Source organism: Penaeus monodon, chromosome 2 (assembly GCF_015228065.2).
Source record: "Penaeus monodon isolate SGIC_2016 chromosome 2, NSTDA_Pmon_1, whole genome shotgun sequence".
NCBI classification, from domain to species: domain Eukaryota; kingdom Metazoa; phylum Arthropoda; class Malacostraca; order Decapoda; family Penaeidae; genus Penaeus; species Penaeus monodon.
In genome coordinates, this window is record NC_051387.1 from 31,365,785 (window position 1) to 31,383,284 (window position 17,500).

Sequence of the window (17,500 nt, forward strand, 5' to 3'; positions counted from 1 at the left end):
TTTTTATTATCATTATTATTATTACTGATGTTGTTGTTGTTGTTACTTTGATTATTATTATCTGTATTCCTAACATTATTATCATTAGCAACATCACTATTATCATTACTGTTATCATTATCATTGTAATCTTTACCATTATTATCATCAATATTATTATCATCATCATTATTATCATTATTATTTTTTATTATATATTATATTATTATATATATTGATGATTATTATTATTATTATTATTATTATTATTATTATTATGTTATTATCATTATTAATATTATCATTACTTATCATTATTATTTTATAGATATTATTATTATTATCATTATTATTTTGTTGTTTTTGTTTTTTTTTTTTGTTTATTACTTTCATTGTTATTATTGCTGTTGTTTTTTTATCATCATTATTAATGTTTTTATAATCTTTATTATTATTGTTTTTATAACTATCATTATTGTTGTTGTTGTTATTTTTATAATTATTTATCATCAATATTATTTTTGATATTATCATTACTATTACTATTATAACTTATTATTATTGTCATTTGTATTGTTATTATTTTCATCATTATCATCATCATTAGCATGATTATCATTATCATTATCATTATTATTATCATTATTATTAGTAATAGTGTTATTATCTTTGTTTATGGTTATAATCATTGTCATTATCATTATGTTATCTTTCATTATCATTTTTTTCATTATATGTTTATTCTTCTATCTTTCTCTCTTCGTTATCTCTTCTTTCATCTATCTCATTCTTTCATCTCTTCTCTCTCTTCTTATCTCTCTCTCTCTCTCTCTCTCTCTCCCCTCTCTCTCTCTTTCTTCTCCTCTCTCTCTCTCTCTCTCTCTTCTCTCTCTCTCTCTCTCTCTCTCCCCTCTCTCTCTCTCTCTCTCTCTTCTTCTCTCTCTCTCTCTCTCTCTCTCTCTCTCTCTCTCCTCTCTCTCTTCTCTCCTCTCTTCTTTCCTCCTCTCTCTCTTCTCTCTCTTCTCTCTCTCTCTCTCTCTCTCTCCTTCTCCATTAGATATGTCCCCTAGTAACATATTCACTTAGCATTTTCCACGCAGTAGTAACAAATGGATGCTCTGGGCCTTCACGCTGCTCTTGCAATTGGTTGTCACACGGGAGCCAGAAATGAAATGGGTGGCGCTTCTACTCCTCCTTGCTAGAATATCTTTTAACTTGCTCTTTCCTTGGCAAATTTGCATCTGTCACGCCATCTAATGAAAACGCTTGGCATTGCAAATTATTCTTTGTCTTATTCAACGATTGTCTAATTTAATATATTCTCACTCGCACGATCGTCTTGGTCGCTCAAGGAACACATCTCTCTCTTTGATTCTCTCCTTCACCCGGACTGTCCTTTGAACCCCTTCGTCGTTCTTCAGTCTCCCCTCAACCTGTCTTGTGACGCTCCCCCATCCCTCCTCCTCCTTTCGCCCTCCCCATCTAGTGTCTTTCATAGGATCTCCTCCGCACCCTCACCTCTCCCTGCCAGCCTTTCACCCTGCCCCTTAGCCCGCTGTCCTCTCCCACACCCTTCTTCCCCTGCCGGTCTTTCACCCTGCCCCTCAGCCCGCTGTCCTCTCCCACACCCTTCTTCCCCTGCCGGTCTTTCACCCTCTCCCCTAATGTTTTTTGCCCTATCCTCCTATCCCCTCCCGGTCTCCCAGCCTCCTCTCTCCCCCTTGTGTTTCGTCCTCTCCCGGGACCCCCCCCCCGGCTTGTGGAGAGGTGAGGCCGACACCTTCGGCTAGTTAAGAGGCTATTTAATGCGGGAAAGTGATTGATCGTGAGAGCTGCAGCGCCGCACCGCACGTCCCGCCGGATTTTATAGCGAAGTGAAGGGCACGGAAACAAATTCATTTTCTCTCTCGGATTCTCTCGGCATTTGTGAACGGAAGCCTTATTTTAAAAACTGGTGTTGAATATGTTAATCATCATCACTGTTGTAACAAATTATTATAATGCAAGTGCGGGATATAAAACCGTCATGTTGTAAGTCACGACATCAATAATATAAAATCAGAAAAAAAGTTATTATTAATGTCACGGTGGCACCAATAACATACAGTGCGAAAATAATCATATGATTTATAACAATATTAGTTAACGATAATAGAAAAGCTGAGTGCAATCAATCTGATATTATATTTTCAACATGCCCTTCATTATAATGACTATCACCATAAATACTAAAGTGATTGACGTCATCAAAACCAAGAGACATTCTTTTCATTGTCATTGCCATTACTGTTATCGCTGTTGTTGTGGTCATTATCATCACAATTCCTGTTCGTGTCATATTTTCTAATCAACATAGTAACACTTGTTACTGTTATTGTTATTAATTAATAAGATGTTATCTTTATTATTATTGTTGTTGTTATTATCATTATTCATATCAATATTATTATTATCATTGACATTATTATTATTATGATTATGATTATTGTTATTATCATTACTGCCATTATCATTATCATCATAATAATTATCATTATTATCATTATTATTATTATCAGCATTATTGTAATTATTATTACTATTATTGTTATCATAATAATAACAACAATTACTGTCATTATTATTAATGCTATCGTTATTGTTATTATCATCATTATTATTGAAATTGTTATCGCTATTATTGTCATTTTCATTATTGATGCTGTTATTGGTAAAATAATTTTGATTATGATTGTCATTATTTTTATAATGATTATTATTGTTGTTGTTTTCCTTCTAACTCTCGCCTTCTCTCTCCTTTTTCTTTTTCCTCTCCCTCCCACTTCCCACCCCCCTCTATCTTCCCCCTTTCCGCTCTGCCACACCCTCGCGATCCCCAAAATTTCTTTAAACTCACTCCCTCCCACTTTAAGCCCTGCATCTGCTCCCTCCCATTTCCCATCCCACCTCTTTCGCTTCTTCATGCCCTTCCCTCCCTTTCACCCTCCTCTTTTCCTTTCCTTTTCCTCTTCCCCCTCCCTCTTTTCTTACCCGCTCCCTTTCCTCTTTAAGTCCTTTCCCCTCTATTTTCCGCTCCTTCTTTTCTTCTCCTTCTTCCCCTTCGGACAGTCGTCTAAATATGCTTAAGCTGTTGGTCCAGCTACTTCAGTGCAGTGACATTACCTTGTGGAAGAAGAATCATACAGTTCTGCTTGTTGCTCGTCCGTCCCACATACTTTAAGCCTGACATAATATTCATTGTGCCTGCGGCCTCTAAGCTTTTTCATTTTGAAATAAGATAGGCAAACGCATACATACCTACGAACACATGTGAGCGCATCATATTACGAATCTATGAGATTCTTATTTTGTCAGTACTACTATCATCATTGTTTTCATTGTTACTAATATCATTATTGCTGGTGTTATTGTTATCACCATTATTATTAGCATTATTGTTATTATTATTATTATTATTATTATTATTATTATTATTATTATTATTATTATTATTATTATTATTATCATTATCATTATTATCATCATTATTATTGATATTATCAAAAAAAATTGTCATCGAAACAAGTAGTTAGACCGTCAGTTTATGCACATTCATTGTTTACACGACCATCTGAGGGGGTTGGGTGTTAAGAAGGAAGGTAGAAAGGAAATGGGAAAGGAGGTGGACGAAGAGAGAGGAGTAGGGAGAAAAAGAGGGAAATGGGAAGAGGAAACAGAAGGGACACGGAGAAGAGGGGACTGGACAGGGAGAGGGTATGGAGAGGGGCTCAAGAAGAAAGATGGGGGTGAGAGAGGGAGGGAAGGATATAAGGAAATAAGGTAGGTGAGGGAGAATAAGGAGCAAGAGGAGAGGAGTGGGAGGAGGCAAATGTCGCCCTCAAAGTGGGAGAAATGAATTTAAAAGGATTAAGGAGTGAGAGGGCATGGAAGAGCGGGAAAGGGAACGGTAGAGAGGGGGAGACGAGAGGGAAAGGGATATGATATGTCTATGCATGTGTGTGCCATACTTTAATATTATCACCCTATTTTACATACAAATGAAGTGACAGTCACATGGGTTATTTTTTTCTGGCTAACAATCACTGTTTTTTTTAATGAAAATTAAGCATCTTCAAGTCCGAAGTCACATAGAATATTATCATAATCAATATTATAAGAAGTAATTTGCATCAATGTTATTATTACAGGCATTATGGTTAATATGAACATTAATATAAATATTATCATCAATATGCACTATTATTCCTATAATTTCTGTCATTAATATTGTTATTATGGCTGTTATTATCAGTATTATCTTTATTATCATTATCATTATGATTGTTATTATTAATATTAATATTAATATTATTATCATTATCATCACTTTTATTATTGTTATCGTCATTATCGCTATTTCATGTCATTATTATCATTTTCATCATTATCCATATTCATACTATTATTCTATTCTTATTCATATCATCATTATTTTTATTGTTATTATTATTGTTATTATTATCATTATTATTATTATTATCATTATTATTATTATTACTATCTATTCGTGATGTTTTATCATCAATATCCTGATGATCATTATCATCACTTTTGTTATTGTTATTGCCATTACTGTCATAATTATATTTCTAGCATTTGTATCATTCATATCATTATTATTATCTCCATCATCGCTATTACTTTTTTAATAATAATGATAATGATGATGATGATAATAATAATAATAATAATAATAATAATAATAATAATAATAATAATAATAATAATAATAATGAAAATAATGATAATAATAATAATGATGATGATGATAATAATAATAATAATAACAATTATTATTGTTATTATTATGTATGTTGTATATCATGTCATCATCATCATCATCGTCATCGTCATCGTCATCATCATCATCGTCATCATCATCGTCATCGTCATCATCATCATCATCATCATTAGCATTGTTATCATTACCATTATTACTATCGCCATCACCATCATGATCATTTTTACTATCTATTCTTGATATTTTACTATTATCAATGTCCTGATAAACATTATTATCATTATCATCCTCAGCATCACTTTTGTTATTTATATTATTAGTGATATTAATTTTCCCAATATTGTTATTATTGTGATTATCATCGCTCATGCTAATTATAATAAAAATTATCATCATCATCATCATCATGGCGCGTAGGGCTCGAACACTGCTGAGAGGGGAAAAAGAACATCATCAGGAATCTTGCTGATGAGGTTGAAGGCCATTTCTTGGTAAATGACCTTCGCCCTGCCTCTAACTAACTATAAGCTCTAAGCCCTCACAGATAACTGCAGTCCGATCAGCGGATGGACGGATCATCTCAGATCATGTTAGGGTTCGTGAACGTTGGGCTGAGTATTTTGAGCAGTTGTACCAAGTGGACCCTCCAACAGTTAGCTTGGATGCAAGCGATGTCACAGTGCCTGTGCCGGACCCACCCATCAGCGAGGAACCTCCTACCCTAGCAGAGGTTAGGATGGCGATTTCCAAGCTGAAGAGTGGGAAAGCTGCAGGCATATGTGATATCCCTGCTGAACTGCTAAAGGCTGGGGGTGAACCTATGGCTCGGGGCCTGCATACAGTCCTGACTGCCATCTTGCAGTATGGTACCATTCCCCCTGACCTGCTGAGGGGCGTGGTCATTCCTCTCTGGAAGGGGAAAGGGGATCGTTGAGATTGTATCAAATACCATGGCATTACACTGCTCAGCATACCAAGCAACTTTCTTGCCCACATTCTTCTGAAACGGATCCGCAACCACCTACTGAGGCATCAGAGACTGGTGCAGTCTGGATTTACTCCTGGCAAGTCCACAATAGACCGTATACTAGCGGTTCGAGTAATTGTGGAACGCCGTCGCGAGTTTGATCGTGGGTTGCTTGCAGCCTACATCAACCTCAAGAAGGCGTTTGGCTCTGTGCATCGGGAATCGCTATGGGTGATCCTGAGACTCAGGGGAATTCCGACACAGATTATTGGCCTAATAGCAAGCCTTTATACTGGTGTCTTCAAGGCCTTGATACTGCCAGTTTTGCTCTATGGAAGCGAAACCTGGATGCTATCCAGTGTCTTGGAGTCTCGTCCCTTCGCCGGATCATGGGGTACAGTTGGCAGGACCATGTGTCCAACCGACGGTTATACTGTGAGACTGGCATGGGACCTGTTACTTGCATAATCCGGGATCGCCAACTCATGCTATATGGCCACCTAGCTTGTCTCCCTGTGGACGACCCTGCCCATCAGGTTATCTCTCTGCGAGACAACCCTGGGTGGAAGAGACCTGTGGGACGACCGAGGAGATCATGGCTTGGGCAGCTCGACGAGACCTGTCGCGAGGAATTAGAGATGGGCCGTGGGCCTGCCTGGAGACTCGCCTCGAGGGATCCTCGTGGCTAGAAGCGAAGGGTGGATACGGCCATGCGCCCCCGTCGGCGTTAGCCCTTGATGATGATGATGATTATCATTATCATTATCATTATTAGTATTATATTGGATAATAAGAATAACATTATTGTTATTCTTATTATCAAAAACATGCTGTTATCGTCATTATTGTTAGCAGTAGTGCTATTATTTTATTATTATTATTATTACTATTATTATTGTTATTATCATTATCATTATTATTATCATTATTATTATTATCATTATCATTATTATTATCTTTATAATAATAATAATGATAATGATAATAATAATCATTATTATTATTATTACTACTACTACTACTACTACCACTACTACTACTACTACTACTACTACTACTATTTTTTACTTATTATTATTATTATTATTATTATTATTATTATTGTTATTGTTGTTATCATAATCCTCATTATTATTATAATTATCATCATTGTTATTATCATTACTATTATTATTAAAATTATCATTAACATAATTATCATTTTTATATTTTATTATTATTATTGTTACTATTATTATTAACAGTATTACCATTAGTAGTAGTAATAGTAGTAGTAGTATCTTTAGTGTTATTATTATTATCATTATCATTATTATTATTATCATTATTATTGTTTTGTAATTATCATAATTATCACTGCTATCATTACTAGTAATATCATTATCATTATCATTATCATTATCATTATCATTATCATTATCATTATCATTATCATTATCATTATCATTATTATTATTATTATTAGTAGTAGTAGTAGTATTAGTATTATTATGATCATTATCATTATCATTGTTAGTAGTAGTAGTAGTAGTAGTAGTAGTAGTAGTAGTAGTATCATTAATATTGTTGTCATAATCATTGATATTGTTATCATCATTACTTTTATTACTACCAACATTCTCATTCTTATCATCATAATTATTATCATTATCATTATTCCAATTACCATCATACAGTCTCACTTTTTTGCATTTTCAAAAGAGATTTTTGATGGATCACTGGCTATAGTAGGAAGGAGCACAAATCCAACCAACGACTGCACTTTGAGGCTGTTGGAGGACGTGTGACTATTCGACAACTGAAGCGACAGAGACTTCAATGAATCCGCCCGTCAGGTGGTCTCCTCCAGAAACAATGCTAGTTGTAGGTCTGTTGGGCCGCCAAGAGAACAGTGGCTAAGGCACGCCAATCAAATCTGTCGTGAAGAAGTCGAAACAGAAAGCCACCGTCTGGCGGCTCGCCAAGGGGGATCCTCGCGGCTGGAAACGCAGGCTGGATAGGGAATTGCTTCTCCCCGGCGTTGGCCCAACTGAATGATCGGCTGATTTTTGTCTTGAATGTTATCACTGCCATTACCATCAGCATCATCAAATTCTTCATCCATCCACAATCATCTTATTAGTTTCGTTCACATTACCTTGGTAATCAATTTTTTCCTATTTTATCATCATATCATCTTCGCCCTCGACTATAAGTTTCGCTCAACATACCCTCGTTGTGGCACTTTCCTGTCTTCTTCGCTACTCTTGCACCATGACTAAAAAAACGTCACTCAACAATAAATTTGTTCTAGTTATCTGTTGTATTCGATATATCTATATCTCATTTATATAATATAAACTCAATATACAACATAATATGTATATGTATATTATATATATAATAAATATATATATATATATATATATATATATATATATATATATATATATATGGTGAAAAAAATACAATACAAAAACTAGATGTATTGAAAATGAGACTACAATTTCGAAATCCACCTGGATTCCATGTTCAGGTCTGAGGAGGAAAGGGAGGGGAGGGGGTATAAAAGAGAGAGATGCGGTAACACGGGGCAGGTGAGGAGAGACGATCGGAAGCAAAGGGAGGTCAAGTTAGGTCGGAGGATCGGGCGGATTATGCGCCGGTGGCCGGCATAAGGGGGAAGGCGGAGGATGTGGGAAGCGTGGAGACTATCAGTAGGAGAAAAGCCGCTGTTCTAGTTGAAATTAGGCAGCAGCTTTATTAAGGAGGATTCCACCAGTCTGCGGGCGTAAACATCAGCAGAAGGAAAGGCAATTTGTGTGTGTGGTGTGTGTGTGTGTGTGTGTGTGTGTGTGTGTGTGTGTGTGTGTGTGTGTGTGTGTGTGTGTGTGTGTGTGTGTGTGTGTGTGTGTAAGTTATTAACAAGTAAATGTTGGCAGCAACCATAGAATGGTCAGAGGTCAAATCCAATTACATTTCAGAAAAGAAAGGAACAAACTCATAAGAAAACCACAACCAAATTTAGCAAACTTGAAGACCAGAGCAACAGAATTTAACCTTAACATCCAAAACAGATATTCAATTCTCAGCAACAAAGATTTCAACATTGACCAAATCAACAAACAGTTCAATGGCACAATAAAGAAAGCTGCACTTGAAGTGGGCGTGAAGAACGTCAAGCAAAGCAAACTCTCGGTAGAAACCAAACAGCAAAAACGTAGGGTTATGAAAGCATCGTCAAACAGGGCAAGACAGAAGTAGCTGAACTAACGATGACTAAATAAAAAGAAAAGAGAAGATGTACAGAAATTCAATACTCAAATCATTAATGACACAGTGATCTCAGGTACCAGCATGAAAACAGCTAAAAAAGGAGACTCAGAATGGGAAAAAATCAAATGTATGCAATAAAGAAACTAGATGGAGAAATGACATAAAATAAGAAAGAAATCATAAGAGTAGTGGAAGATTTTACAAGGATCTATACAATTCAAATGAACAGCCATGGATAGAAGTGAACGCAGTAACTAGAGAGGTATCTAACATCACAACAGAAGAAATAAAAAGAGTGCTTAAAGCCATGAAGAGAGGGAAAATACCAGGTGAAGATGGAATTAGTATAGACCTTATAGTAGATCCAGGAGAAATTGCAACAGTGAGCCTAGCCAATCTTTTTAACAAATGCCATCTCAACGGAAAAACTTCATTATTTTGATAAATAAAAAAGGGGACAGAAAGGATCTAAAAAACTATGAACCCATAAGCCTCCTTTCAGTTACAGTCTATTCACAAAAGTCATCACAAGATGACTAGAGAACAGGCAGGCTTCCACAGTGGATTCTCAACAACAGATCACATCCACACGCTCACCCAAATAAGAGAAAAAATAAACAAATATAGGAAACCCCTGTGTATGGCATTCATTGATTATGAAAAGGCATTTGACTGTACAAATACCAGTACTAGAAGCTATCCAAGACAGGGAGTAAAGGAGGTATATTGTAAAATATTGGAAGATATATATATGAAGATGGGACAGCAACCATCAAGCTCTACACGGAAAGGTGATAGACATGGCTATCTCACCAAAACTGTTTACAGTTGCCTTGAGGAAATATTCAAGCTACAGTGGAAGGGAAAGGGTATCAAAATAGGAGACAAATAACTAAACAATCTCAGATTTGCAGATTATATCGTTCTCTTCAAGTAACTAATAAACAATCTCAATAGAGAAAGTCTGAAAATCGGACTTAGGATGAACAAGAAAAAGACTAAAATCATGTATGGACTACAACCAAATTACTGGAGAGGAAATTAAGTGCCCAGAGAGGGATAGATTGATTGATCTTGAGAATTAGCCTGAGATTGGATGAACGCGACGTGAATCAGGGAACAGTCAAAAGTGGAAAATATACTTGTGAGCATCAAAAAAAAAAAAAAAAAAAAAAAAGGCAATGGGCAGGACATATATGTTGGAGACAGAACGACAGATGGACAAACAAAATAGCAGACTGGGCTATAGGTAACATAAAGAGGCCAACAGCCATACCAAAGACAAGATTGTATGATGAAATAACGAAATTTGGGGGCCAAGACTAGAAACAAAAAATGCAAGACAGACAAAGTTGGAAAAGATTGGTAGAGGCCTACATCCTGCAGTGGACTGATTCAGGCTGCTGATTATGATAATGATACTACATATATATATATATATATATATATATATATATATATATATATATATATATATATATATATATATATATGAATACACACACACAAATAATACATACATATATTATATATATATGTATGCATATATATATATATGTGTGTGTGTGTGTGTATTTTTTTTTTTTGGCAGTCTCACCCTTGCCTGATTGGATGCCCTTCCTAATAAACCACGGTTCGACGTGCTAACACTTGTGCCACGGCAGCGACTTCCTCTATGACACCTGTGTTTGACTCTTCAAGGCAATATCTAGTTTTCTCACTGTGAGATTGAGATCAAGCCAGCAGTCAGAGAGCAGGCATTTTTATGACTACTGCGATGGGGAATTGAACTCGGGACCATGAAGGTCGGAGTCCAGTGCTCTAACCTGTTGGAGAGGTCTAGGTTGGCTTAGTGAGGAGCCTTGAGTGGAAGGAGAGTCAAACTCAGAGGTGCAGTCTCTCCCACATCATGGCGAATCAGTGCTGACCCCACTCACAGCATCCCACTGCCAGTGTAGAGGGAAACTATGCTGAGCGAGGCTGCGCTGGTGCCAAGTGAAGTGATTTTTGCGTCCGCCACAATGCCTCCCCCCTATCGAGGAAGAAAGGACTACAGGTCGATGATCCTGTGGAAGCGAGAATGGCGTCCAGATCTCGTGTAAGTGGCATCATCATGGTCTGAGGCGTATGCTGGTTTAAAGTGTTCCTTGGTGACCCAGTTGATCTGTCCATTGAGCTGTAGCTTGAAAGCCCTGAGGGAGCGCTGAAAGACCCTGAAAGGACCTTTGTAAGGGTAGGATAGCGGCTGACGGTGGGCATCGTCGCAGAGAAAAACATGTCCAGTCCTGGTGGGGTGTAGGACGGGAAATGAGAGCGATGGTTGGATCTGCTGGGAGTGAATTGCCGGGCTACCCAGTGGAGGTCCTCTAGGTGAGTGACACTTGAGCTGTCGCTGGGGAAAATTCTCCAAGCACAACGAGTGGCTGACCATATACCATCTCCGCTACAGAATGGGCGTTGTCTTGAGCCCAAGAAGCAAGACTCTATAAGTCCATTAAACAGTGGATGGTATGCTATTGTGAAGTGGAGAGTGATACCAAGGAGCTGTGCTAGAGCCCTCCACAGCTCTGAGGTGAAATTCATTCCCCTATCAGACGTTATGTGTTCTGGGAGACCAAACCGGGCGATCCAGGAGCCGAGGAGTGCCTGGGCGCAGGATCATGGGCATAGCCTCAAGCCAACGGGATATACCTTTTTCCTTCTAACGATGGGAGAGGTCTGACGACAGCCACATGGATATGGCCATACGTTGTGTGGGCTGGGGCAGGTTGTGGATAAGTGGCTTGGTGTGGTGATGGATCTTGCTGTGCTGTCTCAGAGATCTCTCTTCATGGAGTGCCACACAAACTTTTCTGCAACAAGCTTAGTGATGCTGCGGATGGATGAGTTAGCCAATCCATAAATGAGATTGAAGATGTCCTTCCGGAATGTGGTAGGTACAAGAGGGCAGAGGCAGGGGGTGCTGATGTCACAGAGGACAGGTGTATCTCCGATGGTGAATTTCTCCCAGCGAAGGTTGGTAATGGCCGTCATGTAGGCCATGGTCTCGGGATCTCACTGTTCTGCCGCTAGAGCCTTGTAGTCGAATGGAGGAGATCTTGATGCATGAGAGAGAATCGGCAACTAGATTCTGGGATCCAAAGAGGTGTCTCATAGTGCAGCCCATCTTCGCAACAGCTGAGAGCTGTCATTGCTGCCGCTCTGACCAAGCATCCCTGACTTGGAAAGGGCATTGACCTGGGGCATGATGTAGGACAGACCTTTGAGCATGTGGCGGAAGTGTCGCATGAGCAGATGTACTGCCAGGAGCTCTCTGTCGAATGTACTGTACATCCATTCAGGTGGCTGGAGCTTCCAGCTCAAGAATGCCAGGGGCTGTCGTCTGTCATGTACTTCTTGCTCCAGCAACTTTGCTGGCATCTGTGGTGAGGCAGAGCTGGGCGTTGGGGGCGGGCCATGCTCAGCTGTTTTGGCAGCTGAGAAAGCTCTCTCTTCTTCTTGGGACCACACAAGTGATCTCTTGCTTCTGGCAAGGGCCTCCTGGAGAGGAGCTGGTAGCCCCAGGGATAAATCGGTGATAATAGTTTATCATACCTAGGAACTGCTGGACTCCCTTGATGGACGTTGGGGTAGGGAGTTGGAGTACAGTATTGGCCTTATTGGTTTGTGGGTAGATGCCCTGGCTCTGGATCTTATACCCCAGGAAATCGATACTGCCACCGCCGAAAATACACTCCTCCGGGCTGACTACCAGGCCATTTTCCTCCAGAGGGCGAAGGACTGTGCAGACATGCTGCTGGTGTTCCTGGTTGTCACATGAGGAAATGAAGATGTCATTTACATAGACCATGCAGAATGGGAGCTCTCCAAAAATCTGGTACATCATCCTCTGGAAAGTGGCGCCACTGTTTCTGAGCCCGAAAGTGGAGTAGTAGAAAACAGGTGGGGACGTCATCTGGATGAACAGGCACCTGGAAGTACCCTTTAAGGAGATCCATTTTCGAAAATATGCGGACGTCCACTATGGTGGCTGTAAAGTTGGTGATGTTTGGCATGGGGTAGTGGGCCGCCTTGGTGATGAGATTGAGCTGGTAATTGCCGCATGGGCACCATGAGTTGTTTGATTTCCGGATCTTGTGGAGAGGGGATGCCCATGGACTGGCAGCCTTGGAGTAGTTGCCCATGTGCTCCATTTCTGTGAAAGCAAGCTTGGCGGCGTGGAGCATCTTTGGACTCCAGCAACGGAAACGAGAATGGGCTGGGGGTCCTGTTGTCTTGATGTGGTGGTACACTACATGTTTCGCTGCTGCTCCCAGGTTGGTGTGGCTGAAAGACTGAAGGGAAATCGCTGAGCATGTTCCTGTAGGCATCTCCGGTGAGGCGGCACATGTTGATGTCAGGAGGACCTTGAATAGAGACTGCATTGATCAGGAGTAGAGTGAATCTCCGTAAGGATGAGTAAATGTCTTCTCATATCAATCAGCAGGTTGTGGTGTGTGAGGAAGTCAGCACCGAGGAAACTCCATGGGTAAGTGAACCCGGCGAGGTGTATGGCGATGATTCTGAAACTGTAGGAGTTGATTGGAGTTCCATTGGCAGCGACAAGTCTCTGTGGGTCATTGTTAGCAGCTCGTCTGTTGGACTGTGTAGCTGGGAAAATGGAGAGGAAGGCTCCAGTATCGATGTAAAAAGGCTTTCTGGTTTTCTCGTCTTGAATGTGGAAACCGGTGTGGGGATGGTCGACTATGTTGCTCATGGCTGCATTGCTTAGCAGCCACCTTCCACATTTTTTTGATGCCCTCATGGCCTCCACCTACATCCATTGAGACAATTATAGGCTGCACTCCTGTACCGCTTGTGGTAGGAGCAAATGCCGTCTGCAGCCAGGAATGTGGTGAAAGGCCTCTGGATGGTGTTAGACCATAAGGCAGTTTCTGCGTTGATGTCGGTACTAGTCGGCGGGAAAACGGGAGCTGTTGGTTTAGGGCGAGCTTGCCGATGTGCTTTCATCAGTGCATTGGCTCTGGTGAAAACATCAATAGCCATCTCGTCCGAGTCATGGAGCTTTTCCCTGTTATTATCAAGGAGAGAGTAGAGCCAAATCTCTTTTTTAAGATCCACTTCGGGGAACTTCCCTTGTGTATCTTTGGTGGGGAGGCAGCATAGGCATATGGAGAAAGCGAAAACTCCTGCAAATAGCTTCAGCCTGGAAAAACTTCTTGGGCAAGACGGCTACAATGTGGTCTGCTTTAGTGGTGGCCTTAACTATATTCTTGAGCCTGAACTGGGTTTCAGCTCGCCGAAACCATGTGATGGCTTCATTTGGCGAAAAGGGCGGGAGGCGACATTCACTTCAGTGAAAAGGGTAGCTACGTTGGTGTTCATGTCGTTCGGGGGCACCAGTGTTGCAGAGGCCTAGGTTGGCTTAATGAAGAGCCTAGGCCTTGAGTGGAAGGAGAGTCATACTTAAAGGTGCAGAGTAGTCTGTCTAATTTTTGGCGAGCATGCGGTATATATACAATCCGGGAGATGTGAGGCCAGCGGCCGAGTACGCTGAACGGCTGCACCCCGCTCTCCCACGTTGTGGCGAATCAGCCTGACCCCACTGACAGCATCCCACCGCCGGTGCGGAGGGAAACTATGCCGAGCGAGGCTGCGCTTGTGCCGAGTGAAGTAATTGCGGCGTCCGCCACAAACCACTGGACTATTTCGGCAGTCTAATATGTCGTCTTCTCGCCGTGAGATCGGGCTTGAGCCAGTAGTCGGATTACAGTGTGTGTACTATATATACATACATACATATATATATATATATATATATATATATATATATATATATATATATATATATATACATATATATGTATATATATATGAATATATATATATGAATATATATATATATATTTACATACATATATATGTACATACGAGCGTGTGTGTGTGTGTGTGTGTACGTATGTAATATCAATATATATAATAGATACATATATGCATACATATATGTATATACATATATACATACATATATTCATATACATATATATATATATATATATATATATATATATATATATATATATGTATATATATAATATATATATATATATATATATATATATATATATATTATATATATATATATGTATGTGTATATATATATATTATATAAAATAATATATATATATATATATATATATATATATATATATATATATATAACATATATATATATAATATATATATTATATATCTATATATATTATATATATATATATATATTATGTGTGTGTGTGTGTGTGTGTGTGTGTGTGTGTGTGTGTGTGTGTGTGTGTGTGTGTGTGTGTGTGTGTGTTTGTGTGTGTGTGTGTGTGTGTGTGTGAGACTACATTAGCGTATTCTTGATTTCTTTATGATATCTGAAACCTACCTTAGACAGTATATGTGACGAACGAACGAGACAAATACCGCATACATCGTTGGCAATACCCAATGGCTGGGGAGATGGTTATATGCAGTCTAGGAGTGAGCATTATAGTGCTGCTGTGATGAGCATTCCCTCGCTAACTCTGGCGTTATCACACTGCTGGAAGAGCACCATGCTTTTGAACTCTGAGCTGTGCACGGGTGCGCTTTCTGCCGTGAATATAAATATAAAGGGACAGGGACGGAAATGGGCGTAGGGTTGAATAAACACATGAAAGCCAGAGAAACAAATAAAATCACTACGACTCCCTCGCCTCTTCAGTAATGCCTTGCGTCAAATGGTCGCCGGGCCCCTCTCAATACATATTTTAATGAAGCCGTGCCAGGTCTTTCCCTCTCAACTTAATGGAAGAAATCCAGACTTCTTCCTTTCGTAAGTAATAACATTTATTCAAGCCGCTTCCTTTTTTTCCAGGTTACGGCCACATCTCTCCGAACACGGACTTCGGGAAGGTGGCGACCATCCTCTACACTATATTCGGAATGCCAGTCTTCCTGCTGTACATGGCCAACATGGGCGACATCCTGGCCAAGAGTCTCAAGTGGACGTACTCCAAGCTGTGCATGTGCCGTCGACAGGAATCCAAGTACGACCCGACGGTTGTGTGGCGGTCGGCCGACGCGACGCTGAGAGCGCCGGCGGGCCCGTCCAACTACCCGGACGGCCACCACCAGCACCGTGACCTGGAGTATTCACCCGAGCTCGGCGACGAAATATCCATCGACTCTGCATCGTGGCGGTCGGTGCGCTCCGAGAAGCCCGACCTGTCTTCCGTCAACATCCCCATCACAGTGTCGCTCGTGATCATGGTGGCGCTGCTGTACGGCGGTACTAAGCTATTCCAAGAGTATGAGGGATGGGATGTTCTTACTTCCTTTTATTTTTGTTTCATTTCGTTAACTACTATAGGTTTTGGAGACTACGTCCCGGGCTCCTCCGTGAGCACGGTGAGCTCGGGGAGCCGCATGAGCTTCATTTACTGCTCACTCTACCTCATGTTCGGACTTGCTTTACTCTCCATGTGTTTTAATCTAATGCAAGAGGAAGTGGTGCATAAGATAAGTCAGTGCCTCAAAGCTATTCGCCTCTTCAAACGCAGAGAGTCGCACTGAGATGACTCATCTTTAGTTGGTTTTAGTGAACTTATTCTACCTTTAACCCTTATGTTCTGGGCATGTTACTTTATCTCCTTATCAAAACTCCCCCCACAGTGTAATTTTGCTGTCATCGTACGGGTGCCAACTATACCGCCAAGAGGGTGTTCACAGCGTAGTGTTTCAAGCTTACTTATAATACGGTGTAACGAAAATGCTCACGTTTTTGCTTATTTAGCAGAGAAACGTCGGCACCGCAGCAATGCAATGAAGCACGGGGGTCACGAGGGAAGGATTGCCTCTTCCAACAGTACAGCGCCAAACAGCAGGTGGCTTCCTAATGCAAAGTCGACCCATAATGAAACCGATCACACTGTTGTGTTGGTGCCGGGAAAAAGTGTTTGCCACAGTTCTTTCATAACATAGTGTAAATCTTTCAGAAAAAAATATATGGACAGTGAAAATGTTGTTATAAGGGGTGTTATGCACTGACTTTTGGGAAAACGAACTGCCAGTGAACTTTGTAAGCTTAGATTGAAGGTCTGATTGATCCAAATCATTGCAAAGTGTTTATGGTTCCCTCGTACACACTGTACGTGGCGAGGCCTCCAAGGAATGGCCAGTGTTATGAATTGGAAATGGTTTGTGACAGAAAGTGAGGGTCAGATTCTAATGAAATTTTCGTGATCTGAAAATGGGAAAATGTATTTCATTGCAAATCATACCTAGGAACTATTAGTGTCATCCTTCGATTAGTATGTTGTTCATGAGCGCACATAGTTTGACTTTTGACCTGTTGGTGTCTGGACGCATTGATCTGGGATTGAGAGGGATTGAATCTGTCACATTCCAGTAGAATCTGCTCGTCAGTATGTTCGTGCTGTAAAATGCAGGAGAAGTTCTACCGAGGCACGGAAATGAAACGAGAAAACACTGCC

The 17,500-nt window shown here is 40.1% G+C and overlaps 1 protein-coding gene across 1 annotated transcript in view; it reads left to right on the top strand.

Annotated features, from left to right (window-relative positions):
• LOC119582254 (TWiK family of potassium channels protein 7-like) overlaps positions 1–17,500 on the top strand; it is a 104,784-nt gene that overhangs the window by 86,799 nt on the left and 485 nt on the right. The window contains exon 3 of the mRNA XM_037930479.1: positions 15,883–17,500. This exon is cut by the window's right edge and continues 485 nt beyond it. Within this exon, the coding sequence (XP_037786407.1) occupies positions 15,883–16,580 (698 nt within the window). The 3' untranslated portion in view covers positions 16,581–17,500. The remainder of the gene's footprint in view (positions 1–15,882) is intronic.